Source organism: Anguilla rostrata, chromosome 6, assembly GCF_018555375.3.
Source record: "Anguilla rostrata isolate EN2019 chromosome 6, ASM1855537v3, whole genome shotgun sequence".
In the NCBI taxonomy this organism is placed as follows: Eukaryota; Metazoa; Chordata; class Actinopteri; order Anguilliformes; family Anguillidae; genus Anguilla; species Anguilla rostrata.
The window spans coordinates 51,927,471-51,942,044 of NC_057938.1; the positions used below are offsets into that span (position 1 = coordinate 51,927,471).

At 49.4% G+C, this 14,574-nt stretch overlaps 1 protein-coding gene across 3 annotated transcripts in view; it reads left to right on the plus strand.

Annotated features, from left to right (window-relative positions):
* fig4a (FIG4 phosphoinositide 5-phosphatase a) overlaps window positions 1-14,574 on the plus strand; it is a 56,721-nt gene that overhangs the window by 32,583 nt on the left and 9,564 nt on the right. For all 3 annotated transcript variants that reach the window (XM_064340452.1, XM_064340454.1, XM_064340455.1), the window contains exons 17-23: window positions 1,622-1,760; window positions 3,427-3,485; window positions 4,151-4,298; window positions 5,805-5,888; window positions 7,017-7,212; window positions 11,356-11,441; window positions 13,669-13,755. In XM_064340452.1, coding sequence (XP_064196522.1) covers window positions 1,622-1,760; window positions 3,427-3,485; window positions 4,151-4,298; window positions 5,805-5,888; window positions 7,017-7,212; window positions 11,356-11,441; window positions 13,669-13,755 — 799 coding nt within the window. The remainder of the gene's footprint in view (window positions 1-1,621; window positions 1,761-3,426; window positions 3,486-4,150; window positions 4,299-5,804; window positions 5,889-7,016; window positions 7,213-11,355; window positions 11,442-13,668; window positions 13,756-14,574) is intronic.

Genomic DNA, 14,574 nt, shown 5'->3' on the forward strand with positions numbered 1-14,574 from the left:
CTCTCCAGGTGGGTAGTGAGTAAGACTGATAATAACCCTCCTGAACGGTACTGCAGGCTATCGAGGTAAACAGCCCGGCACGTGCAAGAGCTTTCTCCCCCTGACTCAGAAAGATGAAATGGCTTCACGTTGTTACTGTATGATTATTACTGTGATAATGATGGTGAGGGTTTTTATTATTACGACCAGCAGTGACAGTAATAGTAGTAGTAGTGTGTGTGTGTGTGTGCATGTTTGTATGTGTGTGTGTGTGCATATATAGTACAGTCTGTTATTGGATTTATAATGAAACTGAATATGAGGGCATTTACATCCATATCGCGTGAACCTTGCAGGAATTACATTTGGAGTACACGTGCGTGCATGCTTTTGTGTGTGTGTGCATGTGCAAGATTTTGTTTGTGCGTGTGCGGGCACGCTTATGTCTGTGTGTGTGTGTGTCTGCATGCTTTTGTGTGTGCGTATGCATGTGTGCATGGTTTTGTGTGCGTGTGTGCTTGTGTGTGTGTGCTTGTGCGTGAGTGTTTGTGTGTGTGTGTGTGTCTGCATGCTTTTGTGTGTGCGTATGCATGTGTGCATGGTTTTGTGTGCGTGTGTGCTTGTGGTGAGTGTTGTGTGTGTGTGTGTGTCTGCATGTTTTGTGTGTGCGTATGCATGTGTGCATGGTTTGTGTGTGTTTGTGTGTGTATGTGTTGTGTGTGTGTTGTGTGTGTGTGCTGTGCAGTGAGTGCTTTGTGTGTGTGTGTGTGTCTCCCATGCTTTTCTGTGTGCGTATGCATGTGTCATGGTTTTTGTGTGTGTGTGTGTGTGTTGTGTGGTGTGTGTGTGTGTGTGTTTGGTGTGTGTGTGTGTGTGTGTGTGTGTGTGTGTGTGTGTGTGTGTGTGTGTGTTGTGTGTGTGTGTGTGTGTGTGTGTGAGCATGCCTGTGTGTGTGTGTGTGTGTGTGTGTGTGTGAGCATGCCTGTGTGTGTGTGTGTGTGTGAGCATGCCTGTGTGTTTGTGTGTGTGTGTGTGTGTGTGTGTGTGTGAGCATGCCTGTGTGTTTGTGTGTGTGTGTGTGTGTGTGTGTGTGTGTGTGTGTGTGTGTGTGTGTGTGTGTGTGTGTGCTCTGTGTGTTTGTGTGTGTGTGTGTGTGTGTGTGTGTGTGTGTGTGTGTGTGTGTGTGGGTTTTGTGTGTGTGTGTGTGTGTGTGTGTGTGTGTGTAGTGTGTGAGTGTGTGTGCGTGTGGGTGCATGTGTGTGTGTGTGTGAGTGTGTGTGTGTGTGTGTGTGTGTGTGTGTGTGTGTGTGTGTGTGTGGTGTGTGTGTGTGTGTGTGCTTCTTATTTGTCAGAAAGAGAGAAAGAGGCTCATTTTCCATCAGTCCCCTTCTATCAGCTTTCCCCGGGTGAACGTGCCTCAATCAACACCCAAAATAATCTGCCCACGGCCCACCTCTCATGGCTCCACACATCACACGTGGCGAATCTTAGCTTTTAATTACTTACCGCTCACAATTTCCATTTTCCTCTCTCTCTCCCTCTTTCTTTCTCACACTCCTCCCCTTCATTTTTCCCACGCTCCCTCGCTCTTTTTTGTTCTCTCCCCCACCGCCCCCCCCCCACCCCCACCCCGACCCCGCAGACGCAGACAGGCAGGACGCCATCAACCTTTTCCTCCAGGTGTTCAAGCCGTCCGAGGCCAAGCCGCACCTGTGGGAGCTGCCCACCGACTTCTACCTGCACCAGAGGAACAGCATGGAGCTGCCGCAGCAGAGACGCAGGTGAGCGCCGCGCGCCGCCGTTAGCACGTTTTCGGCACTGCCGGAACGCACAGGCACAGGCACAGGCACAGGCACAGGTACAGGCACAGGTACAGGCACGGGTACGGGTACGGGTACAGGTACGGGCCTGCAGCTCTGGTGGTAGGGAGGGTCTCCGGGTTTTTGATTTCACTGGAAAACAGTCGACCGATTCGGACCACGCAGTCCGGTTGATGAGTTAGTGATCGGTTGCTGAGTAACGGTGTAAATCAGCTGATCCTTCAGCCTTCCAGGATCAGGGTTGGAGACATCTGCCCTGTCGGTAATGCTCGGCAATGACTGTAATGATGTTATCTATAATACGCTTAGATAAAATGCTTTTTATTGCAGTAATAGTTCTATAAATAATGTTAAATAAATAGATAAATAACATGAAAAAGGTCCCCCAAGGTGAATTGGATGCTTGGATAAAAGGAATGCGTGGCGATGATTATGGTCTCTAAACCTGGTGCTGGAGCTCTTAACCCTTTGAAGAGGATGTTTTCTGGAATCTTTTTTTCCAACATTCTACAACAGTCAGTGTTCTAGATCTCCTTTACTTTCAGTTAGCAGTGGCGATTGTGACATCAGCATTAGAATGTTCAGTTCAGAACATTCTAATCATATGCTTTGTGATCCCGCACCTCAAAGGGCTAATGCTTCCTGTCCACAAAGCAGTTCTGCATCTTGAGAATAACCGCCATTGTGCTTCCTGTGCTTTCCTGGGTTGGAAACCTCAGCTTGAAGGCGTCGGTCAGTGAGGGTCGTTTTCCCGATTAGGAGGTTGGCACACATTCGGGTGCCCGGCGGGTCGAAACCCGGCGGTAATGGTGCTTGGAGCCCCCCCCCCCACCCCCCCTCCCCCCTCGTGCCACCTGGGCGGGGAGGGCTGTGTCATTTCCTGGTCATCCTTCGGGGAGCTGATCTCCTCGAGAGCCCGAAACCTGGTCCATTTTCCTGCTCTTTGTCTGGCTGCAACCTACTTACCCAATCAGCCGGCTATTATTCCAGAGCTCTCCAACACCCACCCCCCCACCCTTAAAACCCATGCATCCTGTCCTCTTTCCCTCAGACACACTCAGTTACTCCGAGACTTTAACTTCGCTGCCGAATTGTTGGTTTTTATATTTTTAAAAAGCAGCAGCAGAACGGGAAGGTGCTGCTGTCCTGACCCAAATGCCTGCCTGTAAATCTGGCCTGTAAATCTCTGTAGAATTACTTGCATAATAGACCCCCCCCCCCCCCCAACTACATTATCAAGAGAAAAACTTTTCTTTTTTTTTTACCAATAGCTATGTGCCCATCGTTAGGAGATTGTAAAAGAGGAGAATTAAAGCAATTCTGAGGACACAAAGCCAGCTCCGAATGTTGACGTCCGTCTCGCCGTGGACATAAAACTCGACCTGATTGCTGCGTGATTGAATTTTTGTGTGCGGGGATCTAAAAAGGCAAATTACATTACGGGAGTGTCGAATATTGTTCATGTGTTCGTATGTGGAACGAGGTTGTTTTCGCCAAACGTCGTCCGCCTTTGGATTTCGTAACGTGTGTCAAGATGTGAAACGATGAATTTGTCCGTGAAATTGCCTGGGTTGGATTGCGGTCTCATTGTTCCTTTTCCATCTGTTTCCATTGTTTTGTTCTCTAGCTACACATACTGGTGGTCGGAGGGGATCTTGTCCTATCTGCCTCTCCCCTATGATGAAGGTACCGATGTTTTGTTACGTGCATCCCGATCGCATGATCTGGTTAATTTTCGTTCTTTTTTGTTTACTGTACCTAGTTAGGATAATACGATTACGTTAGTTTATTTGGCAGGATTGTTGTTTTTGTCTGATTAGGCAAATGTGATTCCAGCGCTAGTTTGTACTTGGTAGGATTCTTGTTTGCTGAACAGATTACTCTACAGGGTTGGAGTCCTGATCGATGTGGTCACTTCTGGCACTACGATCCTTACTTCACTCTAGTGTTTCTTTTGCACCTCTGCACCTTGACCTAATGCACTTGTTGTACGTCGCTCTGGATAAGAGCGTCTGCTAAATGCCTGTAATGTAATGTTTAAATAACAACGTTGGTGTTGTTTAAGGAATCCGTGCGGTCGTTTTTATCCAGCGCAGTGTGTTTTATTAACAGGCGCCATGGGTCCACTGTCAAGTGAACGAGAAGAGAGATTGTTGTTCAGTTTGTCAGCTGCCTAAAAAACTGGTTTTTTTTGTAAGAGTTTGTTAGAGTACGTTTGAAGTTCATTTTCTACAGTGTAAGTGTGTGTTTTAGTGTGTGAGCCAACGGGTCCTGAAAGTGTTGTCATCTGAAAGTGGGGCATCGTGTGTGCGTGTGTGTGTGTGCGTGTGTGTGTGTGTCTTTTGTTTCAGTCCCCTGCGAGGAGAACAAGAAGAAATTGACGGTGAAAAGGCTGAACCGGTACGATGAGAGCATCGACACCTACACCGAGTTCTTCAAGCCCTACGAGCTCAGCTCGTTCGACGACACCTTCTGCATGGCCATGACCAACTCTGCACGGTACCGAGACTTTCGCTTTTATGCAAATGAATAAATAAAGCTTTGTCGTCTTCAGAGTGCCTCACAAAAACACAATCACCCATGTAACCAATCGGCAAACCGTACACCGTATCAGCCAGAAGACAGAAGCCTCCTCCGTAGCCATGACAACAACAACAACAACAATAGCCGGAGCAACCTGCAACGGCTGGGAATTATTTTAAACCTTAACCGGTCTATAAGCTCGCTTTCGACTGGCCAACTGGCAGTGCCTAGATCTAGAACCAAACATGGCGACGCTGCGTTTAGCTGTTATGCCACCCATAGCTGGAACCCACTCCCAGAGAATCTTAGATGTGCCCCCCCCCCCACTAAAGCCACATTCAAATTTAGGTTGAACAACCTTAATTACGATATGCCTATGTAAAGCACCCTGAATGACTCCTGTGTATGTAAAAGTGCCATACAAATAAACTTGCCTTGGTTCCATACAATGAAAAATTCACATTCTTCAAGAAATAATGATTGACAGTACATGAAGAAGTATTATCGTCGTCAATATCGCAGGTGACAGCCAACAGGACAATCTGACAGAGTGATGTGGGTGTGTTGTGATGAGATGGGCTCGGCAGTTGGCACGTTAATATTGTGCTTCTGTCCGGTGACCCCGATGCCCCCTGATGCCGGGCCAGTTCATCGAGTGTCAGCGGGCAACAGACTCCGTACCTCTTAACTGTCGGACTCCCTGGGCCTTTAACTCGATTTTCTGGGCCTACGAGATCCTGTTCGTTTCTTTTTTCTTTTGTCTTTTTTTTTTCTTTTTTTTGTGTGCCAGCGACGGGGACCTTCTGTGCCCGCGTCGCGTGTTCATAAAACGCCATCGCCGTCGGCCATTTTGTGGGCCCAATAAAACCCGCTAACACCGCGTAATATCTCTGCAATGTTCCAGAAGAAGATTGTTGCGGGGGCGGGACGGCGAAGGTGGTCAGAAAAGGTCGTCGTTTTGTATCGTAGCTGATAAGAAGGTCGGGTGGGGGGGGGGGGGGATTTTCTCTCAGTAACAGGAACACAGTTAATCTGAACCTTTGTATGGAACCAGCTGTTTTCCAACATGAAGAGTGTGTAATGTATATTTTGTATGATGTTGTTTTATATGCGATGTACTGTTTGTAAATTTTGCTAATTGTATTGTTTTTAATTGTTCGTATTGTACTGTATTGTTTTTAATATCTTCCTGCCCAGGGACCGCAGATGTAAATGAGCTATATAGCTAGCTCTGGCCCAACGGTTGTGTTGTGCATGGCCCCTGTTAAATAAACAAATAAACTAAAACTAAATTTTAAATATATAGGTTTGACATCGCCACAGACCTATAATATGAAAAATAAGGGTCCTCACATCTGCTGTTTCTCCGGACACTGTTGTGTGTCCAGGTTGTGTGTTTTTTGGTGAGGCTAATGTTGTGACACGGCTAACGTTTGCCCTGAAGCTGAACTGAACGTCTCTCTCTTGTTTGTATTTCGGCAGGGAGTTCATGCCCAAGACGGTTGGCGTGGACCCCAGCCCGTTCACCGTCCGTAAGCCGGAAGAGACGGGGAAGTCTGTCCTAGGGTAAGGCGCCCTGAGCCCGCCCACGGTTACTGTAACCGGGGGCGGGGGGGGGGGGGGGGGGGGGGCGGAAAAGCTTTTGGCGTTACACCAGGGCAGCTTGTCCTCTCTTCGTTTGGAAAAAAAAAAAAAAAACGAATCCGCGATTGGCCAGGTGACCGCTAACTCTCGTGGCCGTGGGATGGTCCCCGATAAATTATTCAGTCTCTCCTGTCGCTCTCAGCATGAATATTACGTGAGCCCGCGATTCAAACCGTCCTCTGTCTGCTGCCAGATGTCTGATAGGTGCGTGGATTGTTTTTCTCTCGCTCGCCGATTTCAGTATTCGGTCCGCTGCATCGCCTGATAATTTTCCACGGTAACACATTATTCCGTTGTTTTACATTATATTTTATTTGGCAGATACATTTATCCAATGTGATGTACAATAAGTGCATACCTAAGGTCATTGGAACAACTACAGTACATTGGTCCGATAAGATGCAGTTCTCACTGAGTATCTGTTATCTATAGTCATGAACATCAAGTCTAGTTTGCACAGTAAGCATTGGCTAAGTCTGGCATGCAGATATTCTCTCATTGACCTGTTTGGCAGAGGGAGGGAAAGAGAACATGAGTCGTGTATCATCAGCATAACAGTGATAAGAGAAACCCTGTGAGTTCATGGCTGAGCCAAGAGATTTGGTGTAAACGGAGAACAGCAGAGGGCCCAGTACAGACCCCTGTGGGACTCCTGTAACAAGGGGGATCAGGTGCAGCGACAGACCCCATCCCGGTGACCTGGTAGATGACCTGCCTGAAAGAGCAAAGCCAAGAGAGGGTAGTCTCAGAGAGGCCCATCCCAGCTTGTGTGGAGATGAGTGTGGAGATGAGTGTGGAGGTTGACCATGTTGAATGCTGCAATCAGGTCTAGGAGGTTCAGGGCACAGGAGAGGGGATGAGGCTCTTGCAGAGGCAAGTGTGTGAACTCCTTGTGTCTCTGTCTCTGTCCCTCTCTCTGTCACTGTCTGTCTCTCTCTGTCTGTGTGTGTGTGTCTCTCTCTCTCTCTCTCTCTCTCATTCTCTGTCTCTCTCTCTCTCTCTGTCTGTCTGTCTGTCTGTCTGTCCCTATCTGTTACGCGGTTACCGCAGCAACAAGAGCAACAAGGAGGAGGCGGTGCTGCAGCGCAAGACGGCGGCCAGCGCCCCGCCCCCGCCCAGCGAGGAGGCCATCTCCAGCAGCTCGGAGGACGACTCGGAGGAGGACCGGGAGGAGGACGGCACCGTGTCCCAGCGCTCCACCCCAATCAAGCTGGCCGAGCCGGGGGACAGCGCCCGGCCCCAGGAGGTGAGGGGGGGGGGTCTGGGGCGTGGGGGGGAGGGGGGGTCCGGGGGGGGCAGGGGAGGTCTCCGGGGGGTGGACCACACCGCCGCCGCTGCCCATCCCTCCCCCCGGCTGCAGGCTGGCATCACCGCTGCCCACTGATGCCAGCCTGGCGGAGGCTGCAGGGACCCTAGAATAGAATCTGTAACAGGAGGTGAGGAGGGGGGGGGGATCGCGCCAGTCAGCGTTGGCACCCTCTGGCGACAGCCTGGCTCTGGCTGTGGATCTGGAGGCCTTGGAAGAGTGGGGGGATGATTGGCAGCACTGGGTCGTGATGTTCATGTTATTGCAGTACACAACACTGTGTTCAGCCTTAGCCACAGCGGCTTGCAGCCGGTGTTAGGGGCGGTCAGTGAATTCAGTTCGATAATTAAATTGTGCCCACCACTTTCCATTTGGATTTCTTTATTCAGTCATCCCTTTGAAGAGTAGTTTTTTTTCTAAATTCTTAGTCAGTGTTCTAGAACTCCGCTGCTTTCGCTTACCAGAAGCGATTGTTACATCAGCAGTAGAATGTTCAGATAAGAACATTCTAATCGCCTGTTTGTGATCTAACACCTTAAAGGGTTAAGGAATGGAATTTTAATCCAGTTCCTGGTTTGACCCCCAGTCCTGCTTATAGTGTAAGAGGGCATAAGCACACCTAGCTGAACTATAAGCAACCGTGGCAGAGCTGGCTAACATAAGTGTCATACCAGCGAATATAAACGCGACATCACTGAAGCGCTGAACGTACTGTAAGAACACTACGCCTACCTAGAACCATGATAAATCCAGATTGTTGTAGGGGTTTCGCAAAATCTTTCCAATCTTATCACCCCCTAAAATGACCAGAGAGTACCTGGCACCTCATTTTTTCTCTGTTTACTTAGGAAGCCTAGAATGGCAGTGAACTGTAACTGGCTATTTCGCCATATAATTTGGTACAGAAAATAACTGTCTAATAAAAAAACTACGGTCTACTGTCCTCCTCCAGGTAATATTACCTGCGGGTTCTTGCTTGAGACACTGTCGTGTTTTTGCCAAGACGCTGTTGCCAGTGGGTAGTGAATGTCAAGGTGGGACTATGAGTGGTTAAACAAATGTCTGTCTTTGGAAGGAAGAATGTGAGAAATTCAGTGGGTTTCATTGTAATCATCTGCATGTCTGCAGTGGAGAGCAGTGTGAATGGCAGCTTGCGGGGGCTGTTTGTGTGTGTGTGTGTGTGTGTGTCTGTGCACGTGTGTGTGTGTGTGTGTGGCTATGCGTGCACGTGTTTGTTTGGGTGTGTGTGTGTGTGTGCGTGTGTGTGTGTCTGTGCACGTGTGTGTGTGTGGCTATGCGTGCACGTGTTTGTTTGGGTGTGTGTGTGTGTGTGTGTCTGTGCGTGTGTGTGTGTCTGTGCACGTGTGTGTGTGTGGCTATGCGTGCACGTGTTTGTTTGGGTGTGTGTGTGTGTGTGTGTGTGTGTGTGTGTGTGTCTGTGCACGTGTGTGTGTGTGGCTATGCGTGCACGTGTGTGTTTGGGTGTGTGTGTGTGTGTGTGTGTCTGTGCGTGTGTGTGTGTCTGTGCACGTGTGTGTGTGTGTGGCTATGCGTGCACGTGTGTGTGTGGGTGTGTGTGGGTGTGTGTGGGTGGCACAGGAAGAATGCAGCAGGTCCTCGACAGTCACCGATGTGGTTTGATGTTGTGGACCCAGAGGTAGAGGCACAGATGCGCTTTCATGTCCGTGAGACAGATTATTGGTTCTGGCAGAAACCAATGTCAGCAGCTTCCGAGTTACAGAAATAACCCCAGCCTGAATAATTTCCCTCACATGAACAAGGCCTTTATCATTCTCCATCTCTCTCTCGCTCTCTCTCTCTCCCTCCCCCCCTCTCTCCCTCTCTCTATTTGCTCGCGCTGTCTCTTCTCTCGCTCACTCTGTGTGTTTTTTTTTGTAAAAAAAAATTACCAAGGTTGCAGCAGTATATGTGGTCATTTTTCTGTAAGTGCTCTCCCTCCCTCTCTCTCTCAGTTTGTTCACGCTCTCTCTTCTCTCTCGCTCGCTCTGTGTGTTTTTTTGTAAAAAAATAAAATAAAAATGACCAAGGTTGCAGCAGCAGCAGTATATGTGGTCATTTTTCTGTGAGCGCTGGAGAAGTGGAGGTCTGAAGTGTCCTCGCCTGCAGGGAATGCTGCAGAAAGAAAGAATGAAAGAGAAAAAAAAGTATATTCGGGCGACGGAGCTGCAGTTTTGAGCGGCCGGTTTTATCAGCGTGTGTGTGTGTGTGTGTGTGTGCGCGCACGGTGTGCGTGCGTGTATGTGAGTGAGTGCATGTGTGCACGTGTGATGTGTGCGTGTGTGTGTGCGCGCACGAGTTTGTGTGTATGTGCGCGAGTGCACGTGTGATGTGTGTGTGTGTATGTGCGCAAGTGCACGTGTGATGTGTGTGTGTGTGTGTGTGTGTGTGTGCACGGTGTGTGTGCGTGTATGTGAGTGAGTGCATGTGTGCGCGCGTGATGTGTGTGTATGTGTGTGTGTATGTGTGTGCGCGCGTGTCTCTAACTGCCTGGGCATTTGTCTGATTGATTGTGCCCTCTTGGGCCTCCAGGCAGAAGCACAGCGTTAGTGTCGGAGTGGGGGGGGCCGTTTAGGGCGTATCGGTATGCATCACCGCACAGCTGAAACCCAGAGCGGGGGGGGGGGGGACGACGAATCTTTCTGTTAACGCTCGTTTCCCGCGGTTACGTAACTAACGGCCGCAGTGATTTACGGGGGGCCTCTTCGGTGCAGGAGCTGAGCGGAGCAGCCTCAGCGCATCGAACGCAGGGCCCCCCCGCTCGCTACAGACGCTTAAAAAAAATCCCCCAAAAATATAAATTAATTAAAAAAATGAATAAATCAAGTGGACGTAACGTAAAGATACCCGCCTGCCCGCTTACGTGAATCGAAGATCGCCGTCGCTGGAAAAACGTGGCGAGCTAGCCGCGTGATTAGCGAGCCCGTTCCCGCCCGTTATGTCAGAGGTGAAGACGCACGTCGTCACACCCGAGGCCTTCGAGGCTGCGGTTCGATCCGCGGTCCCGCAGTATTATTACGAGCGGCACGCGCACCGCTCCAGAGCGGCTAGGATGGAAGGGCTGGAGGTCCGACTCGTCGCTTTTTGTGTTGTTGTCGTTGTTGTTGTGTGGAAATGCTTTTCTGCTCTAACTGGAATGGCCCCGGTTGATCACGTGCATTCAGTCCCATTCATGGTATTCACGTGTGCCTTACACACACACACACACACACACACACAATCACACACGTGCTTTCAATGCGGTGGAATGTAGAATGCATCTTTGCAAGGTCGAAAGAGTGGTGTTCAGTCATGCTGATTTGGTTTCTCTATTCTTTTCTAAAATTCAGTTCAGTTCAATTCTATTTGTATAGAAGAGCTTTTTTTTTTTTTTTTTTACAGAGAACTGTCACAAAGACTCTTTACAGAGTGACAAGGCAAGAGACAGAGCAAACACCAGGCCTGAACTACCAAATAGCTAGTACATAAGGTACAAAAACTTCCAGTGGGGAGAACACACTCGAACAGTGGTGAGAAAAAAACTCCCCAATGGGAAAAATATTTGAAGGGGAATTGGGTTTTTGGCTCCAGGATTTTGTGTATTTCTATTCATTTTTTTAAGAAGTGGGCTTTAAAGATTACAGTACGACCCGCAATGTGTCGAAAACCATTATGTCTCTTACACAGATCTTCCTGGCGCAACCAGGAAGACCAACCATTAGCTGGTCCATTGTCAAACAGCCCTGATGTCCTCCTCTTTAACATAACATGAAATAACATAACGTAGCATAGCATAGCATGACATAACATAACATAGCATAGCACGGCATAGCATAGCATAACATAACATAGCATAGCATAGCATGGCATAGCATAGCATAACATAGCATAGCAAAGCATAAAATAGCATAGCATAGCATAGCATAATTTAATAACAGCATAACATAGCATAGCGTAACATAGCGTAATGACGAGAACGGGCCATTCAGCCCAACATTTCCCGCCATTTTCCTGACTGAGTTGGTCTTTATGGAGCTGCAGTGGGACTGTAAGTTGTGTTTTGTTTTCCTCCGCCCTTTTTTCCAGGACTATCAGCACCAGCCGATGAGGGAGACTTACGGGCTCAACCTCTCCGCATTCCCCGCGGAGGACGACATGCTCATCTATCGCAGGTGAGATCGCTCGCGGACGCTCGGCTGCACGCTCCGTTACCGCGGCGTTCTGTTTAGCCGGCGCGCGCGGTGGGGTGTGGGGTGGGGGTCGATGTCGAGAGCGTTACGAGCGAACAAAGCTAACGCTCGGGCGGTCGGCGCGGCGACGCAAACCGCTCTCAGAAAAGCCGCTGCGGTTTATTTGTTTCATTTTTTTTTTTTTTTTTTTTCCCTGGAGGCTAGTTCTACCTTAAAAAGACAGGGACACACCGTTCCGTGTTACAACCCTGTTTTAAAAAATAAATACATTTTTTTTTTTTAAAGAATGTTGTTTTAAAAAGGCTAATTTATCTGTTCCATCGTGTTTGGTGGGACCATTGTGGTTAATGTGGCCGTTGTTGCTGTGCTTGGACGGGGGCGCTTTCTGTTCTTCCAGCCCGGTGCGTTTTCTTTGTTCGTTTTTTTTTCGCCGTTTCAATTTTGCAATTTCCAAAAACCCGGGGTCCCGTAAGTTGAAGCTGGCCCATTTGAAGAGGAGGCCGATGTCCTGGGGTCTAAACCGTCTGAATACAAATTGAATTCTCAAAGTGGTATTTAACTCTGACCCGAATCTCCTCTGCGCTGTTCCTCTGTGTTTTTTGTTTGGACGTCGCACACAGCAGCCTTGATACAGATCTCGCATTTGCATTTTGTATTTTTAGCTAGCCGCCACATAGACGTTGTTATCCCAAGCGTGACATACTTTTTTAAATGTACGATCCCCATTTATTCCGGGGTTTAACCTGGATGTGCAGGTGAAGGCCTTATTTCTGGGTTAAACGGTAGCGCCCTACCTGGGGATGAAACCTGAAAATATGTTCAGGTACGTTACACTGCAGGCATTTAGCAGATGCTCTTATCCAGAACACATTTTACACAGCATTTACGCTGCATCCATTTACACAGCTGGATACATACTGAAGCAATGCAGGTTAAGGACCTTGCTCAAGGGTACGACGACAGTGGTCCTACCCGGGAATCGAACCTATGACCCACAGGTTACAAGACTAGTTCTTTACCCGTTACACTGCACTGCCGCCCCAGTCGGACGCGCAGAACCCAGAACGAGTCTCTGCGCCGCTACGCCCCCCACAAACGGGCTCCCTCCATTTTATGAGTGTAACGGCTGGGCCCAATGGGTTCCTTCCATTACTGAGTGTAAGGCGCCATGAGCGGTACCAGCATGCACTGGCGGGGGGGGGCACACACGCCCCGGACAGGTCGCCAGCGGCTCCAGAAACCGGCATATTGTCTGCTACGGGCATTTCACCTCTCCGAGTGTGGAAGATATCCATTTGTGTGTGTGTGTGTGTGTGTGTGTGTGTGTGTGTCTGCTGGGAAAAGAATCAGACTGAAGCGTTCTTTTTGAGGCCTGGCGTACCCTCTCGGTCCTGTGAGGGCAATGAGGCCTGCGTCTGGACGTCCCGTTTCGACCCCCCTCGTCCCTAAAACGGGGTCCCGTTCAGAGACGCGAGGACCAGCGAGGGGCTCGCGGTGCGTAACGCCTGGTCATGAAGAGACCCCTGGGGTCCCGCCGCCACTCCACACCGGCGAAGCGTGTTTTAATGCACCCCCCCAAAACCCGCGCCACCCCCCCCCCCCCCGTCCCCTTCCGCGTTCTCTCCCCCGCAGAAAGCCCTGACACGCTCCTCGCTGAGAGCCACTTGTTCCATTGTGTGTGCCCCGCCCCCGCCCCGCTTGGCGGTTCATTGTGGGTACGCCGGGGTCCCGGTTCTGTGGGGAGGAATAAAGCCGCCCCTCGCCTGCGGCTCGGCCCCTCAAAAGGCCCTCCTCGTGCCGTCTGAACACAAACAAAACTCCCGTCGACAAAAATAGTTCGGAGGCCCGGGCGGGAGCCCGCTGGCTCGACAATGCAGCCGAAATAGGACTTTAAAGTTTCACTTCCATTACAAAAAATATATTTTTTTAAATGTTCTTTACACAGATAAATAAAAAGTCTCCCTTGCCGTCTTCCGTTGAAGTCCCTGTGCGTCCTCGTCCCCCGTTTTGAACTTTGTCGTTCCCGTTTATTCTGTTTTAGGCCTGCAACTGGGATGTGATGTAACTTTGTGGTGGGGGGTCGGGCGGGGGGGGGGAGGGGCAGTCCATTAAGGGATGACTCAGAGTCTCCAGCGTTGCATGGTTGCCGTGGGTAAGGCGGTTGCCGTGTGACCGATGTGTCTCGTCTTGTCTTGCCGTGCCTGTTCAGGTTTGTCCATCTGGGCCAGAACCAGCACAAAGTGGAGAGGACAGGGCAGGACACCGAAACCAGACACCTGGAGAACGTCATCAACCTGTGAGTGCCTTTTTCGCCCTGCCCGTTTTATGGTGTTTGTGCGGGTAGAGGGTTCGAGGAGTGAAGAATCTCTGTGTGCGCGCACACGATGCAGGCATCCAGCACGCGCGCTTTTCATCCGTGTATTTTTTATTTTTTTTTGGTCTTGCGAGAGTCAAACGGCTTTTCCGGAACTTTCTACGCAGTAACAAAAAAGAAAACAAAAAAAAACAAAAAAACCTTAAAAAAAAGGACCTAAAGAAAATTGAAACTGTACCTTCCTTTTCAAATTTCCCACTTTCATGGCATCCAGAACTGTGTCAAAAGCTTGGCGCGTTGCTTTTGGTCATCGCCCTTATTGGGTGGTTAAGCTACATCTACCAGACAGAGAGCACCTAATGCTGCAGATGTACCCAGAACTGTTTAAACCACCAGGTCAGGGAGGTAAAAGCTGGCTGCAGTGCTTTAAAATTCCATCTTTGATGTCCTTACTTGGTCCTGTGGGGGGCGGGCTGCAGTTGACTGTGATGTCACAAAGGCAAAGGGGGAGGGGCTTCGGTCGGTAGGGCGTCTCCAGCATAGCCCTCCACAATGGCGGCACAGATCAACTGGCAAACTGCATATCAAAAAAACAAAACAGCACAATGTTTTTTTTATTTTATTTGTTGCCCAACCCTGCCATAACATACCCTGTTCATGGTGGACTGTTAGTTACTCTCGTACTTTGTCCGACCGTACTCTTCGATCTTAATGTTTGAGATTTTCTACAAGAAGAATTGGCTGGGCTGCTATTAGTGTATGTTAAGTATGGAACTGGTGCAAAATGGCTGCCGTGCATCA